Here is a 25,878-nt window from a genome sequence, read left to right as displayed (position 1 = left end):
ATCCACAAGAGTCGGGTTGGGCATCTCATGACATCTAGCATGATCTTTTATGATAAATCTCCAATAAATACCGGGATGACATAGACTTCAAAGTTAAAATACTCCAGAGAGGGATAAAGGAGTCTACAGTCCATCAAAAATATACCTAGAGGGCCAATACCACAGCTAGAGGAACCTTCAAGATGTAGGCCGAATCCCTCCCTGCCTAGGTGAACTGGAGAGATTAGAGTTCGTATATCCGCAGTCTCGCGACTCATGCTTGTAGGCATTCTCGAGAGAGGGTGGCTGGCTTTGGTCAGCCGAACAGAGTGAGACAGTCCCTCTCTCCGAGAACTGGAGGGGAAGAGATTGTCACGAACCCGGGGTTTCTGGGCCGGGAGGGTCGAAGGACCAGGGCACTGCACCTCGCAGCTGTCGCTCCTGCAAGGAAAAGCTCTGGGTGCGTATGCGGCTTGTCACCTCCTGGGTGCGCAATGTAAGCCCGAAGATGTCCTCGTGGTAGCGTTGCTGATCCTGAGAGGAGGAAAAGAGATCGGTTAACCCACCAGAACATGAGCAGCCAGCATAGACCTACCCTAGCCAGGCCCGGGCCCGCCCCTTCGTACCCGCAGCACGCCGATGACGTCACCGGCCTCGTCCAGCTCCATGTCGCCCTCTGTTGCCAGAATTCGCTGTACGGTCTGCAGGACGCTGGTTGCCATAGTGACGTCGCCGCAGACAAACATGTGTCCTTGCTCGAGGCACAGCACGCGGTGAACCTCCGCGGCCAGCTCTGTCCTCAGGAGGTCCTGTACGTAGGTCTGGGGGCGGGATGGGAGGCGGGCCTTGCGGTGAGAACACCCAGGCTGGGGGCGTGTCTAAGGGGAGGGTTGGGACTGGGTGGGGGGCTTGGGGACCACCCAAGTCTGGTAGCGCCATCTGCCAGCTCTACCGCCTGCTGCCTGGTACCTTAGGGCTGCCAGGATCCCTGGAATAGGCGGTGAGGATGTGTCCAAAAACCCCGCGCTTCTGGGCATCCAGTACTTCGTCTCGGTAGAGATGGTCGAGTTGGGAGCATCGGCAGCCAAACACCAAAGTCATGGGGGCAGGCTGCAGCCCTGAGAGCAATAAGGTGGTTTGAGAGGGCCTCCTTCCTCTGGAGGAGCCTTGTTATCACCACCTCCAGGCCACGCTTGCCCAGGGTGCCAGCCAGGCTTTTGGGTTGGAGCAACCACAATCTTGGCTGTTCAGCCTCTAGGGGCAAATAGGGTGCTTTCACCCAGACCCTGGCACACCTCTGATTTACAGAAGGAAATAGGCATTCAGGCAGCCGAACCAGGAGTGGAACTCCACTAGAACCTGCTCTATCTACTCAATACTGTACTCAAAGTCTGTGTGACATCCCAGGTTCACTTAACTCCAGGCCCAGCTCGTATTCTTCTGTACCTTTCAACCATCCTCTCCCACACAACCTTCTTTTATTGACACCTGGCCAGAACACTGATAGGGTGGCCCTAGATGAGCTCTGACACGGTTAGGAATCTACCTGGAGCTGTCTCCTGTCTGAATTCCTACCCTATCCCTTCATTCTTTACCCTCAGTCCACTTCAAATCCTATTATATGCAGAGGGACCACCAGGAAGGCAAACAAACAGGACCCAGTCCTCTCCTCTCCTCCCCTCCCCATTAACTAGCTTCTTTTCACCTTTGGTCCCACTTTCTTTTATGGTCATTTCCTCCAGCCTCACTCCTTTCCTCCTTGGCTCTCTTCTGACTTCCAGGTGCACCCTTCGCCCCAGCCTCACCTTTGATCTCAATGTCATGTAATCTTTCCTGCCAGAATCCCCGGAAGGGTGCGATGCCAGTCCCTGGGCCCACCAGGATGCAGGGCAAGTTGGGATCAGGTGGCAGCCGGAAGGAGGGAGCCCTAGGCAGAGAGAATCTGTTAAGGCCTCTTTTCGGGCTGGAGAGATGGCTCAGAGGTTAAGAGCTATTGCCTGCTGTTCCAAAGGTTCTGAGTTCAATTCCCAGCAACTACGTGGTGGCTCACAACCATATACATACCCACCAAACTTTGGCTGTATAGACAAGAAAGCCGAAGGCCCAATAACAAATGGCATGGGTTTCTTTGTTGTTGTTTTGTTTTAGGCAGGATCTCACTATACAATTCTGGTTGGTCTGTAACTTGCTTTGTAAACAAGGTTGGTCTCAAACTCACAGAAATCTGCTTGCCTTGGTCCTCCAAGTGTTGGATTAACGGTGTAGAACCACCATGCCTGCTAAAAGCCTAGACTTTTAACATAGTCTGTAGCCAAGGACACAGAGAGACATGCAGGGGGCTATACTTTCACAAAGCACTAGGGCCACTGGCTAATCCATGTTGTTTCTGGCAGTTCTGGTTTCAGGGGCAGGACTCTGCACTGTTATTGAGGTCCAAAGCTCAGCCATAGTTGTGAAGTGACCCAGAGACCCCACTGTTCTTGATGTACTAATAGGCCCTCCATGCTTCAGAGGACCTAATTACCAGCTAATCCTTGTGGTACCCCTACCCCCTCCATGCAAACACACACACACACACACACACACACACACACACACACACACTCCCCACTGGTCCCTGCCATGCACGTAGCACTTTCTCACCCCTGCCTGGACACAGATGACCTGTTCTACCCCTTCCCTACCCCAGAGGCCTCACTTACCCCCTGATGAAGCAGGGCACCAGGTCTCCTGCCTTGAGTTGGCTCAGCCACGTAGAACACACCCCATAGTGCAGAGGGCCCAGCCCATCTAGGGATTAGGAGGAGAGGACATTTCAGAGGTCTGTCTTGGTCTTGCCAAGACCAGGCACTTCCAGCTCCCAGCCTCACCCTGGGTTCGATACGCCAGCACAGCTACGGTGAGATGGATCTCTCCTGGGTGGGTGCTGGGTGCTGAGCTGACAGAGTAGTACCGGGGCTGGAGCAGGGGCAGCTGGGTGAGGATCAGAGGGGCAGGCAATGCCACTGACGGGAACTGCTCCAGCACCTCCAACAGTGTGGGGCAGCGGAACCACTTCCACTCTTCATAGCGCCGGGGGTCCTGGGGGCAGATATGCTGAGCTGAGGACCCCGCAGTCCTTGCCAGAGTGACCCCTACCTAGATGGGTCTCCTTAGCGTTTATCCATGCTCAGTTCAGGCCAACACACACCCTTGAAGACCCAGAGCAACAAGGAGACAGGCCTTAAAGCACCAGTGCATGTTGGCCAGGAGAAGCAAGTCCAGAGAACTTGGCATGTATGGAGTACTTATTTTCACTGAATGTCCCCAATTTATTTATCATCCTCTAGTCTAGCCCCTGCTCCCTACAGCATGGCCCCCACCTGGCTGAGGGCTTCCAGCTCCTGCTGTTCACTGGACTCTTCTGCCAGGGTGCTGAGAAGTCGAAGGAGGCGAGGGCTGGGTGGGGAAGTGATGTCCAGGAAGAAGGTGAGAGCCTGGCGCAGCGTACATGGGGGCAGCCGGGGGTCCCGTACCCAGCCAGGGGGAGGGCCACCTGGGAGTGATGCACAGAGGGGATCACTGAGGCTGGGTGGTCTGAACTGAAGCTCCCTTTGTTGACTTTTGGGGGACTGACCAGGTGTTACTGTGTCTTATTGAAAAATCTGTCCTTGAATGGTGGCATGTGCTTTTCTGAGCAGCTCTGATATGATATGAGCAGGGGTGGGGGGGACCCTTGCTAAACTGGGTTTCTCTGATCTCCTCTGCCTGTAACCCCATCAAGTTATCTTATCTCCATGCATTTGTTGTGGAAGGAGATAGGCCAGCTACGGAGAAATTAGACTGTGGGGAGGCTGAGGCTGGAAGGAGGCCTTTAGGGTGCTTGGTGGGTTCTGGAAAAGGGCCACATGCAACAAGGTCATCCTGGTTAGAGTGGCAGCTAGGTCCAGGTAGTACCTAGGTGTGAAGCATGGTGGTAACCCTGTGGGCACTGAGCACCATGGGGTCCTGTGCCAGGGGACGCAGCAGGCTCTTACTCTCCCACCCCAGGCCACAATCCTCACCAGGGCTGCCCTTCTCCAGTTGCTCCACGGCCACAGACTCTGTGGATGGCGGAGGGTCCTCCACTCTGCTCAGCAGTGCCTCCACTAGGCCGGGTCGGTTGGGTGGGCACACACCTATGTGGTCCCCTGGCTGGTACTGCAGTCCCTCTTGGCCACCAGTGTCCAGACGCACCAGGATTGTGGCTCGGCTAGGAGTGTGAAGGGAGGAGTTATTGAGGTCAGAAAACAGGGAGGAGGAAGGAGGAATGTGGGAGGAGTATGGTAGGTCTCCATGAGGAGGACCCTAACAGTGAGGAGCATGGGGTGAGCCATATTCCTCACGTGGATTTGCTGCTCTGTAGGTTTTCCACAGAGAGGACCGTAGCCTGGAACATCTTCCGCCTATGCACATGGGTCAGCCCTGGGGAGCAAGAGAATAAAGGGGTCTGAGCAGGTGAGTGGGTCTTGGCCTGTGAGGGAGAATCCTAGGACCACCCCCCCTCCACTCAGCAAGGTCAGGTTGAGGTCAGGGTTGTACCTGGTAGTAACTGCAGGCTCTCAGCCTGGGTACTCAGTCGGTACCTCTGGCGCTTCCAGCTGCGTTTGGGGCTGAAGATGTCTCGGGCGGCAGCCTTGGCATCTTCTCCCACACAGAAGGTCTCACAGGCGGCCTGAGGGATGAGTAGTGAGGGCCTAAGGCTCCTTGCCTCCAGGAAGCCTCAGTGTATTAAGGGAGTATTAAGGGAGGTAGGGCTGGGCCTGCCGGTCACCTGCAGTCTCTTTTCATTTCAGTCAGGGCAGCCCAAGTTCCTAGCTGTGGGGTCAGCACCCACATTGGTGACAGGGAGACCAAGGCTGAGGTTATTGCTGACCATGGCACTTTATTTTCTAGCTCATTTGGCCACTATCATAGGGCCCTGACTTGTCACATCTGCTTGTCTGATAAGTACTGACCCATGTCCCTGAGAGCACACTGTTGCTCGGTGAAGGCAGCTATGAACTCGGACCTGAGTCTGGACTCTCTCGGGACCTAACATCCTCTGTGTCTCAGTTTCCCTTCTTGGCCCTTCAATTAGGTTCCAGGAAAGATTAAATAAGATCCTTCTGTTTTCAGAGGCAGGGTCTTTTGTAGCCCAGACTGGCCTCTAACTTGCAGTGTAAAAAGGGATGGCTTTGAATTTCTGATTCTCCTGTCTCCACTTCCCAAGTGCTGGGCTTACAGGAGTGTGCCACCACACTTGGCTTCTGTAGTGACAAGGGCTGAACCTAGGGCTTAGTGCATGCTGGGTAAGCACTTTACCATTGAGCTACACGCCCCCATTCCTCTCTGAGATGCTTCATGCAAAGCCCATAGAACAATGTATGCAGAGGGCCAGTGCTGTCTTGTTGTAGAAGAGGGGGAGGGATCCTGCTCCTCCGTCTGTCCGCTTCTGGTCAGGGACAAATGGACAAGCAGCTTGCTGTTCCAGCCTTGAGATGCAGGGCTCCCGTGGTGGGCTGGGTCCTCTCTCCAGGCTGTTACTGTTTCTCTTCTAGAGTGTGTAGCCTTCTATCTCTTCCTTCCTCCCTGGGCCCCCTCCCTTCCTTCCGATCCCCACTGCTACTGTCCCAGTGAGCCTGTCTTCCTGCTCCTCAGAGGCTTTCATTTGTCTGCATCACCACAATTATAAAACATCTCCCTGTGGGCTCACCTTGCTCAGAAACTTACAGCATCTCCATTTTCTCTAGTCTCTGGGTCGTATTTTCTATTTCTTTTTTCTCAATCTTGACCTTTTCCTTCCAAGCAAACCCTCTGGTTTCTTGCATTGGGTCTTGACTAACAAAAACTGAGTTCCAAATGGATGGACAGATGTGGGGGCTCCCTCACTGATTGAGAAGTTTCAGAGTGACGAAGATGCTCTGGGGGAGTTCCCTGGGATACTTCTCTGTCCAGAACCAGCCCTTCAGACCAGGCACCAGAACTGCTCTCCAGCTTCCTGGAGTTTCTACTGGCCTGAGCTTTAGCCCTGACCTCTGAATGACCCTCTGGGCCCTGTCTTTCTTCTTCCATCTTGCTTGCTTTGAGTAGGAGTCCTGATATGGAATTTCCCTCTGTATGCTATGAATACTTTTTTTTTCTTTTTTTAACCATTGGTTAATAAAGAAGCTTCTTCTGCCTATAGCAGGGCAGAATATAGCCAGGCTGGAAGAGATACAGAGAGAGAATAGGCGAAGTCAGAGAGACTCCATGTAGCTGTCAAAGGAGATGGTTGCCAGAACCTTACCCAGTAAGCCACAGCTTTGTGGCAATACACATAATAATAGAAATGGGTTAAGATATAAGAGATAGCCAGTAAGAAGCCTGAGCCAATATGCTGGACAGTGTTGTAATTAATATAGTTTTTATGTGATTACGCAGGTCTGGGCGACCAGGAAACAAACGAACAGTCTCCATTTACAAAATGGTGGCCATACATTTGGGGCTAACCTGCATGGCCAGCCACACACTTCGTGTCTGTGCTTGTATGCCCGTGCGGGGTTAAGAGGGATGTAGCTGAGAGCATGCCTTCCACTCAGCACCCTGCCTGGGAAAGCAGCTGGATTGGGTCTGCTAGCTGTGCACAGGCAGGAAAGCATGGCGGATTCCCACTGCCATACATGGAGACCTTTCCAGGCCACGCAGCATGCTCCCTGGCAGATTTAGCTTTTACTCAGACAAAAGGGGTTTATGTGCTGCACGGTGCTTCCCAGAGTTGAGGTGGTGAGCACAGCTCCCACCCAGAAGTCGCAAAACTGGCAGTGAACCTCTGCCATGTTGGTATGGGTGGGGCCGAAAGGCAAAACAGCCTTAGTCCTAGCCAGTTTAGCATTTGAAGAAGCAGTCCTTGTCAGAAAAGGATTTCAGATACACAACAGGACAGAGTCAGACATAACAGACCTCTAAATGAGACACAGTGTGTTTAAAAAATGTACATAGGCTCAGGAGAGAGAAGGAAAAAGGTATAGATAAAACAAAGCCTTTAAAGAGACAGTAAAAGGGGCTGGAGAGATGGCTCAGTGGTTAAGAGCATTGCCTGCTCTTCCAAAGGTCCTGAGTTCAATTCCCAGCAACCACATGGTGGCTCACAACCATCTGTAATGAGGTCTGGTGCCCTCTTCTGGCCTGCAGGCATACATGTCAGATAGAATATTGTATACATAATAAATAAATAAAAATTTAAAAAAAGAGACGGTAAAAGTAATATAAAAGAGTACAAAAAAAATAAAAAAAACAAAAAAAAAATAAAAAAAAAATAAAAGAGTACAGATAGTCATAGATTATTATATAAAGGTAATAAATATTAAAAAGTAATAGAGTAAAAAATCAATGTAAAGATAAAAAATATACAGAGTCTGGATTATGCATATTACTGTGTTTTCTTTAAATTTTTTGACTGCAGGAAAATATTTGATTCTGGGGCTGCTAAGTTAAACCAACATAAAGGTCTCTTGACTTCAAAATTTGGGGCTTTGGAAAAGAAGTTCTGCCTTTGTTTCCACAGAAAATAAAAACCTGTGGATTCCTCCCAGGCTAATGTGGTTTAATGGAACAATACCCCCAAAAGTTCTCTGTGAACCCTAAAAATACTTTGCCTAACAAAAAGCAGGAAGCAGTTTGGAGAAAACTACGCCCAAATCCCCAAAATGATTGTTTATAAATGTTTGTTTTCATTTAAAGGGTGTTAATTATAAGTGATTAATGATCACAGTCAATTTCAAAAAAAGATAAGGGGAATATGATATAAAGATAAATACTTTGTATTGGTATGGATCTTGGTCTGTTGATACAAATTTAAAGTTGATTTTGCTACACTGTATAGTTTCTACTCTTGTTTAAGGTATTGTGTTTGTGCAGCTCATTTAAAAATGTAATGTATAATTAAAAATTACAGATTAATAGATAGTCATTTATAATTGTCAAACTTGTCTTGTTAGTTAGGTTTTCTAGATGTACAAAGATTTATTTCAGATGGATAGGTATTCTTCAAACCTTTCAAAGACTTACAAAATATGGTGTTTAAAATGTTTTAAGAACTTAGACTTTTCTCAGCAGTGAGACATGCCTGCTTCTGGCAGCACCAATTACTTCAGAGAGCTTGGTGGGCATTGAAGAAACTCATTATGGAATTTGCCTTCAGTGTGACAAGGCTAGCCATCTGGGCAAGAAACTGCTCCTGCTTGGACTGCTTGATGGTATGCTGTATGAACTGGACACACAGGACCCACAGAAAAGCGACTGCTGAACTTTCCAAAAGACGGAATGGTCCTCAGGGTTCTGGCCTCATGAAAAAAATCCTGCCAAACATTTTGTAGGACTCAAAAGAAAGCAATGGATGGACTTTGTCAGTACAAGGCAGAGCAACAGATCTTCAAATCTCCTGCTTCACTGAAATGTCTGTTAGATATTATGGGCCTGTAGGCTAAATATGGATGCCCCAACATTACAGAAGAACTTTGGGTGACTGTCCAGGCAGCCAGATGTCTCTGTCAATTCTAGAGTTTTGGAAGTTGCTAACAATGCACTTCCTGTTTACTTAGGTAATATTATATCTTCCTGGGGTCTTTAAAGAGCTGAAGACAGATAGTTATAGTTTTCCTTAGTATGATAAATGTCTCTGTTAATTCTAGAGTTTTGGAAGTTGCTAACAATGCACTTCCTGTTTACTTAGGTAATATTATATCCTCTTGGGGTCTTTAAAGAGCTGAAGACAGATAGTTATAGTTTTCCTTAGTTATGATAAAAGATTAATTAGATATGAAACTTTAGATTCACAAAGATAAAATAGATGATAGTATATTTTCTTTAATTTTGCCAGGTTCAAATAGACTAAGTACCGTAACTGTAATTCTTGCTTAAACCTGTCTTGCTGTATGTAATTTTACTATATTAAAGTTAAAACCTTCCTTTTTATTTAGACAGAAAATGGGAGGTGATGTGGGATTTCCCTCTGTATGCTATGAATATGTCTTATTACCATTGATTAATAAAGAAGCTGCTTCTTCCCATAGCAGGACAGACTATAGCCAGGCTGGAAGAGATATAGAGAGAGAATAGGTGAAGTCAGAGAGACGCCATGTAGCTGCCAAAGGAGACGGTTGCCAGAACCTTACCCAGTAAGCCACAGCCTTATGGTGATACACAGAGTAATAGAAATGGGTTAAGATATAAGAGCTAGCCAATAAGAAACCTGAGATAAAATGCCAAACAATGTTTTAATTAATTAATATAGTTTCTGTGTGATTATTTGGGTCTGGGCGACCAGGAAATGAACGAGTAGTCTCCTACTACAGAGTCCTGGTGCCCTGACTTCATTCCTTTGTGCACCCATTCTTGGGGCCAGCTTATGGCTATCTGAGGAGCCCTTCTGTAGGCCCTGCCTGTTCTTTTTTGCCATGTTTCTAGCCTGATGTGGTGCCTCTGTTGGTAGTACCTGTTGTCCACTACTTGGGGCTGATTCCAGAAGGGCCGGCTATTGAGTGGCAAAGTTAAGGCAATTTTGGAAAAGAACAGGGCAAGGCCAGAGAACCAGATTAGGAAGTCAGCGAGCCTCTAGTCTCAGTATTTCAGGGTTCAACTACAGAAGCCTCAGGTCAGAGTCAGAACAGAGGTTTGCCCAGGGTCAGATATAGGGCACCGGGGCGCTCACCTGGAAGGCTGCCTGGGCCCAGCCTCGGAAAGCCTCCTCCTGGCCGCAGAGCTCATCACCCTGGCCCAGCTGCAATAGCCGTTCCCCACCCAGCTCCTCCAGCCTTGTGTCCACTGCCCGAGCAAAGGCACAGAAGTGGGGGTATGCTCGGGAGCCGAGCCCAAAAACACAGAACCTGTGGTACAGGGAGCCTTTGTTGAAGTCCCCATGCCAGTCCATGTCTACCCAGGTGGTTTCTCTCTCCCGTTCACCCCCTTTAGTGAGGACCCTAACCTGAGGGTGCCCAGGGCCCCTGCGCTATCTGTGTTACTGGACTCTTTCCTCTTGCGCCGCCAAGACGATACCAGGGGGTCTGAGCAGGAGACGCTGTTGAATCGGATTTTGTAACTCCTGGCAAGAGAGGATAAAGATGGGGTGTCACAGGGAACTGGAAACATGGCCCGGTCCCAGCCAGGGAACAGGTTTGTGGTTCCTACTCCTGGAGTGAGAAGGGTTGAAATGCAGCCTTGAGGTAGTGGTGGAGGGCTCTGCTCTGCCTCTCCTTCTGGAAGAGACCTCAGGATTGTAGGGGGAAGTCATAGGCCTGGAAATGATCAGGTTCCCAGTGAGGGGGGGGGCTTGTGGCTGGATGGTGTCCAGGCCTCATGCTCTCTGTTCCCCAGCTTGTTGAAAAGGACTTGAGAGACCAGGGTAAGGTCCCTAAGACCTCCCCTTTAGTGTCCCCAAAGCCTCTTGTCCCGTCTTCCTGCTCCCACTCACTTGTGCTGTTCCGGCCGAGGGGAGCTGTTGTAGGGCCCCGACATCTCCATCAGTGCTGCTGCGAAGCTCTGTGCAGGGAAACACCATGTGTTTGCATCATGGTTAGTGTTATTTTGTACTATACAGGAACTTAAAACCAGGCTGGCTGTGTGTATGTGTGTATGTGTGTAGCCTTGTATCATTGAACACGCATGCTTTGACTCACAGAGGGTTACATCCCAACACATGCACTCTAAGCTGGGAAGGCTTTTTTTTGGTTTTTTGAGACAGGGTTTCTCTGTAGCTTTGGAGCCTGTCCTGGAACTTCCTTTGTAGCCCAGGCTGGCCTCGAACTCCCAGAGATCCGCCTGCCTCTGCCTCCTGAGTGCTGGGATTAAAGGCGTGCGCCACCACCGCCCGGCTGCTGGGAAGGCTTTAACAGGATGTGCAGCACACCCTTTACCCCTCTCCCCCACACATCTAAACGCACCAAGAAAGCACACTAGAGTGTGGTTCTTTCCCTGCAATTGTGGGTAAATGGGAGCTGCCCAACAAGCCAAACACAGCATCCCATTCCATGTCTCTAGTCTGGGCACAGATCCAAGTTCAGAATCTGAAATACATTTCTTTCTTCTTTCTTTCTTTCTTTCTTTCTTTCTTTCTTTCTTTCTTTCTTTCTTTCTTTTTTTCTTTCCTTCCTTCTTTCTTTTTCTTATTCTTTTTTTTCATGATAGGGTTTCTCTGTATAGTCCTGGCTGCCCTGGAACTAGCTCTGTAGACCAGGCTGGCCTCAAACTCACAAATATCCACCTGCCTTTGCCTCCCGAGTGCTGGGATTAAAGATGTGCACCATCATCATCCAATGAAATAATTTCTAATGGACTCATATTGCCATTATATAAAGTAAAAAGTCACAATTGAAACACACTAAATTGGAGGCTATTGGTACTTATATAGGTGCATATAGTTTGTTTTTTAATGGAACCATGTAATTCTTGCTTGGTTTTTATCAGTGACTATTGTGGATAGCCTTCTAAGCCAATATCTTAAGCTTGGCTTCATTCTCTTTTCTGAGATTTATTTCTTTTATTTTATGCATATGAGTGTTTTGCCCACATGTATGTTTGTGCACTGTGTGCATGTCGGTACCCATGAAGGCAAGAAGGTGTCAGATCCCCTGGAACTGGAGTTAAAGATGGATGTGAGCCACCATGTGGGTGTTGGAAATCAAACCCGGGTCCTCTGGAAGAGCAGTTGGTGCTCTCAAATGCTGAGACATCTCTCTAGCCCTTTGACTTCTTTATGATGGCTATATCCTCCACCCATATTTGCCTGTATGGTGGTGTATGACATCCTATGACTGAAGGACACCAGGTAGCCTATGAACCGTTAGTTCTCCAACATCCTCACCCACATACCATACATCTTTGTGAGGCTCAGTCAAGCGGTCTTTAGAGGTGGGGTGGCTGAATGAGGACTTTAAAAACTGGGTGGACATGCCAGGTGTAGTGGCACATGCTTCTAATCCAAGCAGGTTGATCTGTATGAGTTTGATGCCTGTCTGGTCTACACAGTGAGACCCCATCTCAAACAAAACAAAACAATGGACAGTGACCGGTGAGAGGGCTCACCAGGTGAAGATGCTTGCTCTACACGAGGGGAACCTGAGATTCATCTGTGGAGCCCACCTAAGAGTGGAAGGAGGGAACCAACTTCACAAAGGTCCTCTGACTTCCACACACATGTCACAGTGTACACACACACACACTCAAACTAATAGTCAATTCTCAGTGGGGTGGTCAAGTCCTACTTGAGTGGCGAGGGAAGGAAGCTCATTCTTGTCCACATCAACACTGGGCACGAGCAGCCCCCAGCACTTTAGCCAGCTTTGGAATGGACAGAGCTTCAGGGCCTGATGGAGTGTAGGGGGATTATTTAAGTGGGCCACCTCAGAAGGCTCTTTTACATTTTGGTGCCACCATGGAAACAAGTTAGAAATCACACAAAACACAGCTCCTAAACGCTAACTATAGATAAGCTGGGGGGTGTTTCTGTGGGGTTACTCTAGTCAGCACATGAGACATGAACTTCAGGGTTTTTTTTGTTTTTGTGTGGGTTTTTTTTTTTTTTGAAACAGGGTCTCATGTAGATCAGGCTTGATTCTAATTTGCTATATAGTGAAAGATGACCGTGACCTTCTAATCCTCCTGCCTCTAACTCTTGAGTGCTGAGATTACATATGTGCCAGCACACCTGATGAATGTGGTGCCAAGATTCAAACCCTTTGAATATGCTAGTCAAGTACCCTACCAATTGTCCTATGTCCCCAACCTTGAGCTCCGTGTGTGAATGACTTAGAGTAACTACATAGTCATGTAGGTGTGTGTGATCAGCATCCCTCATGAAGTAGTGCCAGCATCCTGAAGTCACCTTTGTGCCTCATACTAGTCTCCTGATAGAGAACCCCCCCTGGGTTAGAGTTGCCTGGTTTTGAACTTCAGACAAAGTGGATTCTACCATATGTATTCATGGCCTGTTTCATTTTTCATCTGTATTGTGTGTTGTAATTTGTTCACACTGCTGTACCGCATGTGAGTTTATCAGTGTTTATCCAATCTACTGTTGATTGACACTTGAATTGTTTCCAGTGTGGGTGTTATGAGCAATGTTGCCATAAATATTCTTGTTCATATCTTTTGGGTATATACTCTGTTTTCTGTGTGATATTTTTCTACATTTCTTCCTCTAAAAAATTTGGGCGTGAAATTGAAATGCTCACATCTCAAAAGCGTGGTTTAATCTGGTCATTTGACAGTCTGAAAAAACAAAATAGACCCCCCCCCCGAAAAAAAAAACAGTTAAATTTACATCTTCCCTATGACCCAATAATTCCACTCCCGGGTATTTATCCAAGAGAAATGAAAACACAAGCCCACAAAAGCCTGCTACAAGAATGTTCTTAACAGTTTTATTCATAATAACCCCAAATTGGAAACAGTCCAAGTGTCTATCAACAGAAGAATGGATAAACAAGCCGGGGCTGTTCACACAGTGAACACCACTCAGCAGGGGAAGAAAGTACTGAGCCATGGACAGGGACAAACCTCCAAAACAGGCAGAGTGACCGAAGCCACAGCACTTGCACTTCCGAGACCCATCTATCTGTCGTGACTGGAGACTGACTTGGAGAAGCTGACGAGGCTTTGGGAGGAGGTGGGGCGGATGAACCGCTCTGTGTCTTATTGGGACTGTGGGTCACACACACCACTTCTCTGCTTCAAAGCTAAATCATGATGTCACTTACAGCTTGGTGTTTGTCCCTCCAATCTCGTGTTAATGACATTTGGAGGTCAGACCTTTGGAGAGGGTTGGGTTGAGAGGGCTCTGCCTTCATGAGTGGTCTCATCTACTCCCGGATTAATGGATTAATGAGCTGTATTGGGAAGCCCTGCTATAAAAGCGGCCCTCTCTGGAGCATTCCTACTGTCTTGCTGTGTGATGCCCTCTGCATGTCATGATGCACAGGGAGGTCCCTCCAGACACCGAGTAGATGCTGAGACAGGTGTTTGGATTTGTTTGTTTGTTTTAAATCTTTTATTGCTCTTATTTTAACTTGCATGCACGCACGTCCTTACAATGTATAGAGGTCAGAGGACACTTTGCAGCAGTTGGTTCTGTTCTTTTGTCTAGGTCTTGAGGATAGAATTCAGGGCCCCAGGCATGGCAGTGAGTGCCTTTACCTGCTGAGCCATCCACCTCTTCTTACCTGACCCAGTTTCTGTTTGTTTATTGTTGTTGTGGAGACAGGGCCTCATTATGTAGATAAGGCTAGCCTGAACTCCATCTGCCTTTGCCTCCCTAGTACTAGGATTAAAGACATTCCTGTTTTGGAATCTCCTGTAGCCCAGACTGGCCTTAAACTCAGTTTTGCTGTAGATAACCTGAAACTCTTGATCCTCCTGCCTGTGCCTTTCAAGATTACATATGATATTACACCTGACTCATGGTGCTCTGTTTCAGTTTGCTTGTTTTAAACAAACAAACATTACAGCCAGGGAACTGTCAGAATTCAAGCTTGCTGTAAGCCATTTACCTTTGGATTCTAGAGGAGGGACTCAGCACTCATAAGGGTTCTGACATCAGAGGTGGGAACAGATGAGCAGGCGGAAACGCCTCAAACTTGGGGCACAGAGCATACCACGGGAAGATAATGGTTATCCATAAGGCATTTGATGGCCTTGGATTTTGTTTAAGCCATGTTGAGCAAGTGAAGCTATTTAATCTATGCTGGCACCCAGAGAGTGCACATGCTTCTTTTCAGAAAAAGAAAAGGGACAGTTACAGTACTGAAGTGAGCAGGCAATCCTTGTTTTTCTCATTTGTCAAGACCTGGAGGCACTCTTTGGTCAGCCAGGAAGTGCCTGCCTCATATGAAAGAGTAGCACTGATAATAGAGATGGCTAGGGACATGGGAGTCAAGGTTCCAGCAGCCAGTTCCCATTCCCGTCAGGAAGTGGGGCTACTTCATCAGATTTATTTTCCGTCCTGGTGCATGTGTGTGCGCGTGTGTGCGCATATGTGTGTGCGCGCATATGTGAGTATAGTATGTATGTCCAGCTGCTCCTGTTTCTAGTCTTTCCTCACTCTCTCCACCCTGAAAGCCTTACCTCTCCATTCTCCGGGGGATCCCCATTCCCAAAGGTGCTGGTCACCACCAACACCAGTGCCTCGTGCTCCAGGGACACTACGTCGTACTCATCCATGCACAGGACCTGTGGTGAGGAGAAGATGGATGTTGGGACTTGTCTCCCTGCTGTCCCTGTCCTCACTTAGGCTGCCTTGGAAAGACAAGGCCTGATTGAATCCTGGATCCTTGTAGATTTTAGTTTTCTTTGTGAAGCCCAAATTTTACCTTTTTTGAGACAAGGTCTCGTGAAGCCCAGGTTAGCCTTGAGCTCATATGTAGTCAAGGATGACCTTGAACCTTTGCTCCTCTTGACTCCACCTCCCAAGTGCTAAGATTACAGGGATGCACCACCATTCTGGACTTGACATGAACCCTTCCTTTTAACTCTCTCATCATCTAGGCACCTCTGAAGAGGTAGACAGACTCTTTCCCCTTTCCAACCCCTGCCTCCCAGGCCACAGTCCTACCCGGGGATCAAACGCCTTCCGGAAGAGCCTCCCCAACTGCTGTGCGTAGCTCTGGGCTCGGCCAGTCTCAGAGCCATACAGGATAGTCGCCTTCACACGCTTTGCCATCACAGTGCCCATGAGTGATGCAGAGATCTTCACTGCACTGCAGGCAAGGGTGGGGTGAGGGCATCCTATGTGCATAGGGGCCAGACCTCCCAGGTAGGGGTCCAGACCTCATCCCAGCAGTCTGGGGGTACCACTACTGGGATTGTTCTCCTAAAGTATGGAGAAGGGATGTAGTCCCAGGGTACCCACTTGGCCACTTCCTTGAAGGTCTTCTTCCTGGTGATACCCGTGCCCTTTGCTGCACTTCCCTTCCAGGGGTCAGGCTGCAGAAAAGTGTTGGGGTGGGGAAGGGAGGAACATGGAAGACAAAAGTTAGCAGTCCTTGTGGGCTGCCTAGAGTTGTGCTAGGTGGGCAAGAGCCAATCAGGTTGGATACCTGGTAGTGGAAGGCAGGGGACAGGAAATAGTTGACCATCTCCTGATGGAAGACAGGAGTGAGGCTGCCTGAGATGGGGGGCACAATCCAGGCCCAATCAGCAGGGCAGCCCCCTCTGGCCTTCTGCTCATTCTCCAAGTGCTTCATGAAGGAGGCTGTGGCGGCATGGTGGTCTACAATGGTCACTTTGGCCAGCTGAGGTGGGGACAGGAAGAGGCTGGACTCAGAAATGCCCTAAAGATCCCCCACCTTTTCTTTGTCACTGTCAGCCTTGCCTGTGCCTTGGGTCACTGCAAATGACATTTTGCAAATGTCCCCACAAATCTCTGCAGATTGCATAATCTTGCTCCAAGTTTTAGCAGGGAGAGCAGCCCTGATTTCCAGTGTCTGTGTGCCTTGCCACGAGGGCTGGGTGCATAGATAGACCTGGGGCCTCCCAGGCTACCGCTCTGCCACACCCTCAGGTCCTTCCTTAACCCTTTCAGACTCAACAAAGGTATTCACCAGGCATTGGTTTCCTCGCCAACCCCCTTCCCCTGTATTATGACACTCTCATACCCAGCATGCTTGCTTTCTTTCCTTTCTTTCTTTCTTTCTTTCTTTCTTTCTTTCTTTCTTTCTTTCTTTCTTTCTTTTTCTTTCTTTCTTTCTTTCTTTTCTTTCTTTTTCTTTTTCTTTCTTTCTTTCTTTCTTTCTTTCTTTTTTCTTTCTTTCTTTTTTCTTTCTTTCTTTCTTTTTTTCTTTCTCTTTCTTTCTTTTCTTTTTCTTTTTTTTTTTTTTTTGATTTTTCGAGACAGGGTTTCTCTGTAGCTTTTTTTGGTTCCTGTCCTGGAACTAGCTCTTCTAGGCCACGCTGGCCTCGAACTCACAGAGATCCGCCTGCCTCTGCCTCCCGAGTGCTGGGATTAAAGGCGTGCGCCACCATCGCCCGGCCCCAGCATGCTTTCTACCCTAGTATTAGAGATTCCAGATGCCAGCGGGTCCCACAGTATGCCTGTGTCCAAAGCTACAGGTACAATGTACCCCATGACACATGGGCTATAGCATATCCCAACTCTGCTCAGTTTCTGTGTCCCCTAACCTCTCTTGCCCCCGGCTGGGCCCATGTACCTGGTAACTGTGCAGTACAGCCACGTTGATTTCCACTGCTGCCTTGTCTTTCCACAGCGAGGACGTTGTCCGAGTGTCTAGATCCATGCAGACAGCCACATCCTGGGACAAGGTGTACAGGGTAGGGACAGAGCAGCAGGAGTGGATAGGAGGAGGGGTGAGAGGAATACTGAGTTGAGCCAGTGTTTTGCCCACCAAGGTACTACGGGGCGGAGAGGGCAAGTCCCTTCTCAGCGCTGGCCCTTCATTTCTCCTCTCTGAAATGGGTGTAAACCTTTTCTGGGAAAAGGTCCCCTTTGAGCCAGGCATGGTGTTCAAGTCTATACTTCCAGCTCTTGGGATGCTGGGGCAGAGGGATTATCATGAGTCCAGGACCAGCCTGGAAACATGCATGCATGCACACACTGCTTTGAGAATCTAATGAGCTGTCCTCCACACACGTCCTCACTTCTACCGTTCTTTCTTCCCAGCTTTGGTGACTCCAAAGCTCACCCACATCCCTGGACCGCACTCAGCTCACATTTTCCCATGGCCAGCCCTCTGGGTTGGGGAAGGGGTGGCACACAGCTTCACGTTCCCTTCCCTCAGCATCCCCTTACCTCAAGTATGTTGTAACGGTGAGGGTCACACAGGTCCCTCATGCCAATCTCTGAGCTCATGTACCAGCCGTTGAAAGGGGCAGCGGGGAACTCCAGGCCCCCGATTTCCAGAAGCATGTTGGACACAGCTGGGAGGGCATACCAACGCAGGCCAAGGGCAGCAAACCACTCTAGCCTAGGATTTCGGGTTCGAATTAACCTCTGTGTAGAGTTGCCATGTGCCCCTCACAGTCCTTCTTCAAAGGACTCTGGGTAGTCCCACGCCCACCCTGTCCTTTCATGCTCACGTGGGGTGCTCCAGAGGCACCTCGAGGACCAGCTCTGGGGGCAGGGTGAAGAGTTCTGGGGGCTCATCGGGAGCCTGGAGTAGCAGGGGCAGCACATCAAAACGGCCATTTCCTGGGGCCCAGCCGTGTTGGATACAGAGCTGTGGGAAGCAGACAGAGGAGAGTTCAAGGGAATCCTCACCATTAGCCATTCCCCATTCTTTATTTACTTCAGGGACTCCTCAGCAGGCTCGGTCTTTGTACCTGCTGGAGGACCCTGTCCTTTTGTAGTCAGGGCTTTCCTTGCACTCCTGACCCTCCTGCTTCAACCTATCAAGAATTACAGAAATGCACCACCATGCCTGGCTTCCCATCTTTCACCCCAAGGAAGGTCCCCTCCTCCTGCTCCCTTGGTGCTCTTCTCTGCATTCGATGCTGTATGCCCTGGCTTTCCTATCCTCACAAGCCTGGGTGCCCACTTGTGACGAATACTCTTGGCTGTCAACTTGACGCACCTGGGAAGGGGAAACTTCAACTGAGGAATGGCCTCCATCACCAGACTGGCTTGTCTACAGGGGACTTTCATTGATTGCTGATTGATATAGGTGACCCAACCCACTATGGCCAGTGCCTGGGTTGTCTGGGCCTGAGGTATTTATAGAAGGTAGCTGAGCAAGCCAGTTAACATTTCTTCATGGCCTCTGCAGGTTTCTGCCTCCAGGTCCCTGACTTTCTTCAGTAATAGAGTGTGACCCGTGAGTTGTAAGAGGAAAGAAAATCTTTCCTCTCCAGATTACTTTTGGTCAGTGTTTTACTACAGCAATAGAAAGTAAAGTAGGTCGGGCGCACTACTGTAATCCCAGCACTTGGGAGGCAGAGGCAGGCGGATCTCTGTGAGTTCGAGGCCAGCCTGGTCTATAAGAGCTAGTTCCAGAGCAGGTTCCAAAACCACAGAGAAACCCTATCTCGAAAAACAACAACAACAGAAAAGAAAGAAAGAAAAAAAGAAGGATGGAAGGAAGGAAGGAAGGAAGAAAGGAAGGAAGGAAGGAAGGAAGGAAGGAAGGAAGGAAGGAAGGAAGGAAGGAAAGCAAAGTAGTATACCACCTCAGTGATCTCCACGTTGGCAGGGTCCCCTCGCACGGAGCCATCCTGCTGTCTATAGCCTGCATAGCGCACCAGCTGGCTGTTCCAGATCCGGAAGTCTCCTCTGCCAGGGCAGCGCTGAGGGAACACTGTGATGGCTGAACTGGCAGGGGGAATGAAGCTGGTTAGAGCCCCTTCACTGCTGCCTGGGGTGGGCTTGGGCCTGGGGTGGGGTCACTCACCGAATATTGCCTCGGTTTGTTGCATACTTAATATGGTTGCAGATGTAGGTGAACATTTCCTGTGCGGTCCTGCAGTCCCGGGCATCAAATACCTGGGCCCAGAGGGGATAGGTCAAGGATGTAGGAGACAGGTGAGGTTTTGAGTGCCAGCTCCAGAGGAGTGCTAGCACGGGGCTTGTTGGGAAGGAGGCAGGGTCTGGAGGAGCTACCCACTGCCCTACTCAGCCTCCTTTGCCAGACAGCCCCACGTGCCCAGAACAGCCTGATTTTCCCAGGACACATCTCCCCACTCCCCTCAGGGCAGACTTGAACACCAGCACAGAGGGGCACCTGCTCACTGCTGAGGGGATGTCTGGGGAAGGTTTCTATTTGACAGGGACCCCACCTAGGGGTACTGGCATTGAGTTGCTCATTGGCCAGAGTGCTCATGCCGAGGCAGGTGACCATCCAGCTCCCTTGAGTCGGCACAGTGACGGAAAGAGGCGGCCGTAGTAGGTGCTTCTAGGAACCCTGTCCGTGGCATCCCGACACTAGGAGAAGGCTGGGAGGTCCTATCCTGTGGGGGGGGCACCTGTGACAGGGTAGGGGTGGCGGTGGTTGACCAGTGGCTAAAGGAGGGGCACAGCAGGGAGTGGAGCTTATTATGAAAGCTTAAAGGGTTCAAAGTTGAACTAAAGCTTTGAACCACTTAGAGGGTTGGGCAGGCGGTAGACAGATTGTTCTGATTTTATTGGCGATGCCTTTGGCACGGCCGAGCGTGTGGCTTTCGTCCACATTCTTTCGCGGCCACTTACAGCCCAGGAGGCCAAGGTCATGAGTTCCCCTGTAGGCCCTTGGCTTCTCTCAGTGCTGAGGCTGTTCCAGTAACCCAGGCTAGTTCTGTGGTGTGTACCGGTGTGAAGGAGGGTGTGGGACTGAGGCTACAGGGGACCTCAGGGGAGGCGGGTGTGAGCTGAAGGCCTCCAGGAGGAGCAAGTCAGCTTTTCCAGCAACATTTCTCGTTCTCTTTACCAGCTGTCCTCATCTACTCAGGGAGCCTCAATATTCTGCCTCGCTTCTGCCAAGGACTGCGGGGTTTGATCGCCACGCCTTAGTCAATAGGTTGAGGGCTATCCCGTAGCATCCAAGGACGGAGCTGACCCCTTTAGCTTAGATAGACAGGCTTGGGTCCACTGCCTCACACCCGCCCCCCAGGGAGGCCGCAGGAGCTTCCTGTGACCCTCTTTTCCATTCAGGCCCCTGGTACCCGTCTGGGCATGTACCAGCTGGTTTTACCTGCAGCTTTCCCCACTGGATCCGACCCACACAGCGGGGAGCATTGCGCCAGGCCTGCTTCGCCCCAAATACTAGCTCACTCTCCCGGAGCTGGTAGGTGCCTGTGGCTGCCACCTCAGCCTCCACCTCTTGAAGCCGCTGTTCATGAGCCTGGGAACCACTCCTGGGGAGAGGGGAGGGTCACAAGCCTGGGTGTCAGGACAGTGGAAGGTGTGAGTAGTGATTAGGAGGCTTCTCAGCTCAGTGGTGGGGTGCTCCAGAGCAGGAGAGACCCACCTTTTGATGGAGTTGTAGTACTGATTGATGAAGTCCCGGGCCTGACCCAATAGCTGCTCAGTGGGTGAAGGGCCCTGGGTGGGCCGGCTCTGTAACTTCCTTGGAAATACCAGTGATCCCAAGCAGCGTCTTGGGGTACAGGGTCCATCCTGGGCCAGAGGAACAGAGAACATAAAGTCCCAGATCAGGTCAGAGTGCAGGATGAGCTGTGGTTAGCAAGGGCTGAGGTAGATGCCGAGCAGAGGGAGGGAGGTTTGGGAAAGGATGGACTCAGATCCGGGCCAAGATTGGAAATGGGATGAGGTCAGATTGGCTTAGGGTAGCACTCGGGGCTCAGGGCCAAAGGGTTGCTGAAACCATTGCAATGTTCCTTGACCCCTCTGTCCCTTCCCAATTTTCACAGCTTGTAGACAAGACCAAGACTAATCAAAAAACCTTGCTCATTTGGGTCCCCACCTGCGCCCAGGCCTCTTTCAACCCCTTCCCAGTCCTAGAAACCCGGGTAGGGCCTGTCCTCACCTGCTGAGCCTGGGCACTGAGGGTGTCATAGGTGATGCTGCCCACTTCCCAGTTCTTCACCCGAGGAAACTTGGGTCCCTCTGGGGGCCGGGTGAGTGGGGGGCTGTTGGGAACCAGGGATGGGAGAGAAGTTTATTTCTTTTAGGCCTCTGCACTGTAGTCCAGGGCAGCCTTGTTCGTGTCAATAACCCCACAGGGTCATCTTCCACCCACCGCTTCCTGATATTTTCTGTCTGCTCCCACAATAGCCTTGGCAGGTGGGCAGCACCTCTGCGCCCCTTCTTACGAAGGCATCAAGGCTTAGACGAATGGGGTCTCTAGCCTGAGAGAGCACGGATGGAATCCATGCTCTGAGCACTCTCTAGCCTGGAGTGCACGGGGTGGGGGGTGGGGGATGGGGGGTGGTGGGGTGGTGGTGGGGTGGTGGTGGTGGTGTTCAGACAGCTCTGAGCACTCTCTAGCCTGGAGTGCACGGGGTGGGGGGTGGGGGATGGGGGGTGGTGGGGTGGTGGTGGGGTGGTGGTGGTGGTGTTCAGACAGCTCTGAGCACTCTCTAGCCTGGGGTGCACGGGGTGGGGGGGTGGGGGGGTAGTGGTGTTCAGACAGCTCTGAGCACTCTCTAGCCTGGAGTGCTGGCCCAGACTGGTCCTCACTGCCTGCATAGCCTCTATTTTGTCTCCACTGCATCTGAGGTTCTTTTAGTGTGAATGTACAAGTTGGAAGTTTGGACACCCAGGAAGCAGTGTTGAGAAGTTAGTGATTTGGGAGGTGAGGTATAGAGGTATAGATTCGTGCACTGACAGACTGACTACTGGGTCTACTGGGTTCTAGTGGGGTGCCTTTGTCTTGAGAAAAAAGAAAGAGCTCTTTGTTCTGCTTTCTTGGTCCAGGTGTTTACCAGGGGAAGTCCTTCCCACCCGAGATGCCACATGAGGCCTGTGTCACGCTCGTAGATGTCTAGACAGCTTTCTGAACTGCGAGTGAGATGACCTCTCTCGCGTGTGGTGTGTATGTGTGTGTGGCACGTGTGTGTGGCATGTGTGTGTGTGGCGTGTGTGTGTGGCACGTGTGTGTGGCGCGTGTGTGTGGTGTGTGTGGGGGATGTGTGGTATGTGTGTGTGTGTGTGTGTGTGTGGTGTGACTGTGTGGTGTGTGTGGTGTGTGTGTGTGTTGAGATAGGTTTGTCTAGCCTCAAGCTCCATATGACTGAGGATAGCCTAGAATTCCCGAGCCTCTTGCTTCCCCTTCCCAATCGCTGGGATCACAGTGGTAGCCCTCCACACTGGCCCCTACGTCTCCCTTCGACACGTTACCCTGTCTTGAGGATCGTATTTTGACAAGTGGATAGGAATAGGCACGGGCCCTACTAAGGGCCTGAGAGGAGCGAAGCCCCCACAGGGAGTCCCGTCCTCTGATTTTGCTCCCACTCACACCCCTCTTGACAGCAGTCATCGTGTGAAGGGAAGCCTCAGAAGCCTTATCACTTCCTCCAGAACCGCCTGCCTGCGCAGGAGGAAGGGAGGGACTTGGGGCCCTGGTGTCCCTGAGCTGCTGCACCAGACCCTCAGGCTTGGCAGGAGCTGCTTGGCCTGACACCCCGCTGCGATTTTTGGTCTTTCTTCTTTTCAGGGACTCAGGCCCAGGGAAGATCCCCGAGGGCTAGGGCTGCAGGGTTGTATGTGGTAAGGGGCTGTGAGGAAGGAGTCCTGTAGGGGAAAGGGCCTAGCGGCTTTGCCTTATCCTCCACCCCAAGTGTTTGGGTCTCAAGTCCCAGCTCTCCCCAGTTCTGTGAAACCCCACTCCTAGAAGGCCTCTCCCCTGCTCCTGCCTTCTCAAGTTCAGTAGCCATCACCACTGTTTGTTGAAGACTTCCTATGAATTTGGTAAGTAATTCAAGTCCACATTCTATTCACACAGAGGCTCAGAGAGGTTAAGTAACTTGTTTGAAGTCAAACAGTTTTTGATAGGTGAGCAACATTCAAACTCTGGCCCAATTCTGTAGCCGGGCCCCTTATTTCTCACTTTTACCCATTACCTGCCAACTCTGTGTTTGGCCTCTTCTCAGCCATGCAGCCTCTCATCCTGTCCAGTTCACACTAGCCGCTTTCCGCACTGGTAGCCTGGTCCTCCTGGCTCTCCGCTCTAGGCCTCAGCCCTTCAGAAACCCCCTTTACTCAGAGATCTTACCTGCTCATAGCCATGGGGCCCTCACCTGTGATCTGGTGCTGGTTGGGGCGGGGTCAGGGATGCTGGTGCCTGGCTAGGCTCTGGTGCTGGAGAGGTTGGGCCCTGCTTGCCGCAGAGCCCCAGGCCCAGGCCAAGCCCTAGGCCGCAGGGTGGCCCGGGCTCCTGGCCCACACTCTTCAAGTTGCCCATGCCGCTGCACCTTGACTCTGCTGACAGCTCTGCTGAGTCCCGGCCCTTTCCTTAGGAAGCAGGGAGGGGGTGGTGGGAGGGGGCTCTCCGATGCTGGCCCTCGCCCCGCCCCTGTCCCACACACAATGGGACAGGAACAAGGCTGGCGGGAGGCTCTAAAACCTCGGCTTCAAGCCCGCTGGCCCAGAGGGTGGGGGGCCGGACGCCTGGGTTCCGCCTTGAGGGCGAGAGCTGATAAGTGGGAACCCAGGTGTCCATTAGAGGCCTGGGACTGAGTGTAGGAGCTGGTCTTAGGGGAACGGTGGGCTGGAGCTACTAGAGGGTGGGAAAGATGCGTTTGTGGTGTCAGGCCACAGTGGAGGGTCAGTAGCAGGATGCTGGAATATCTTACTCCTGGTGTCACAGGGATTCTAGTTTATCCTGGTCCTCTTGCTCTTTACCCTTCCGATCCCAGCGTCCTCTGGGGGCTTGGGGACACAGGTTCATAAAAGATGCAGCGCCATTTTTTCCTGTGGCTGGCATTAGGGTATCTTTCCCCCTCCCATCTCAATTTCCTGAAACCCCCACACCCCATGACTCAAAGTGGGGGGAACACAAAAAGGCAGGAAGCTGCCATCCAGGGCCTCCACCCCCAGTCCTGTCATCAAGTGACGCATGTTTCCCTGGGCAGCAGGTCAGTGGAGAAACCTAACCATCAGGGCCAAGGCAGATGAGTTGGGGGGGTGGGGGGTGGGCACCGAGTGTGGGCTAGGCAAACTACAATTCCCAGAATGCAGAGGAGGCACATACCAGTATCTTTTGGGCACCTTAGGTACAAATGCATGCTGGAGTTTGTAGTTCTGTGCTATCTGAGTGCTGGCAGAAAGCTAGGAGCTAGATATTTGGGCGCACAGGAGTGGGAGCCTTGTGAGCTTGAGACTTCAGAAGCCAAAAAAGAAACTATGAGAAAGAAACAAACAGAAGCCTAGAGACAGGGAGAGGCAGAGACTGGGAGAGGCAGACAGGCAGACAAACAAACATGTAGATTTGTGTTGGCTGGACTCTTGAAAAGCAGAGGAGGATAAGATTGGGGTGAGTCTGGGTAGGGGGCTGGCAGGATCGGCCGGAAGGAATGGGTTGTGCTAATCTCTGGGGTCACTAAGAAGGTGGGCTCCACCAGTTTGGGGTGGGGCAGGAGGAGGTGAAGGGGCCTCACCAATAGGGAGAAGCTTGTCCCTGAATATGAGTGCTGGTCTCCCCGGGTGACTGGTGGGGGAGCAGAGGGTCAGCGGCAGCCCTTACTCACCCCAGCTTGCTTTCAGGACTCCTCTTTCTGAGCATGTGGAAAGGAAGCTGTGACTGGCCTCAGTGTCAAGGTTATCAGCACCATCACATGCTGTCGCTTTCAGGACTTCTTGCCCATACTATGGCTAGAGCACATAGTGCCCAGGTCTTCTGACCCCAGGTTTCCCATCACTTAATTCTCACCACTGCTGGGTCCTTCTATGGTCTTCATTTGAAACCTTCCACTGAAACTAGGGCCAGGGCTACTCTAACATACCAGGTTATCCTGTCTCCCCAGTTTGCTGTTTGTCTATTCTTGATACATTGGCTTTCTTAAACACTCCTATGCTTTTGTGTCTCCAGGCCTCTGTTAATACTATTCCTCATCCTGCCCAGCTCCCCCCCCCCCCGTGTGACTGTCTTGATGCCAAGATTCCCTGATGGGCAGGCGGAGACCCTAGAACTCGCTGTATGAGGCCCCTCTCAGCTGCTGTGACTTTCCTGCTCCCATATACCACAGTCATTAGCTTGTTCTAGATCCTTTCCCTGTGCCCTGTTCCTTCTTTTCCTGGTCTATCTGTGGCCCCAGTAATTCTCTTAAACTTCCAATGCCCTGGTTTCAGACCACTATATAGCCCCAAGGGGTTCCTGCCTTCTCTAACACCTCTCTTCTATACTCTTTGTCACCTTAGTCCACATACTGGGAACATCTCTTCCTTTGGGCCCTCGGGGTTATTGGATTTATTTATTTATTTCTATTTCATGTGTAAGAGCCTTTGCCTGCATTTATATGCATGGGCACCATATAATGCAGTGCCTAGAG

General features: G+C 50.7%; 1 protein-coding gene across 1 annotated transcript; it reads right to left on the bottom strand.

Annotated features, from left to right (window-relative positions):
- Positions 1-16: 16 nt before the first annotated feature.
- On the bottom strand, positions 17-23,796 carry Nos3 (nitric oxide synthase 3). Its single transcript, XM_057771720.1, has 26 exons — positions 23,629-23,796; positions 21,417-21,519; positions 20,898-21,046; positions 20,622-20,784; positions 19,347-19,438; positions 19,126-19,267; positions 18,040-18,179; positions 17,753-17,927; positions 17,154-17,255; positions 16,044-16,238; positions 15,857-15,930; positions 15,560-15,704; positions 15,073-15,177; positions 10,427-10,494; positions 9,941-10,057; positions 9,668-9,842; positions 4,540-4,672; positions 4,344-4,422; positions 4,023-4,210; positions 3,342-3,514; positions 2,850-3,060; positions 2,682-2,769; positions 1,785-1,906; positions 949-1,097; positions 606-800; positions 17-513 (listed from the first exon to the last, which is right to left on the bottom strand). Exons 1-26 carry the CDS (start codon positions 23,790-23,792, stop codon positions 352-354), a joined length of 3,609 nt encoding a protein of 1,202 aa, XP_057627703.1. The 5' UTR covers positions 23,793-23,796; the 3' UTR covers positions 17-351.
- Positions 23,797-25,878: the final 2,082 nt, after the last annotated feature.

This window comes from Chionomys nivalis, chromosome 1, assembly GCF_950005125.1.
Source record: "Chionomys nivalis chromosome 1, mChiNiv1.1, whole genome shotgun sequence".
NCBI lineage: Eukaryota > Metazoa > Chordata > Mammalia > Rodentia > Cricetidae > Chionomys > Chionomys nivalis.
The sequence above is the reverse complement of the archived record's forward strand: the minus strand, read 5'-3'. Positions and strand labels throughout refer to the sequence as shown.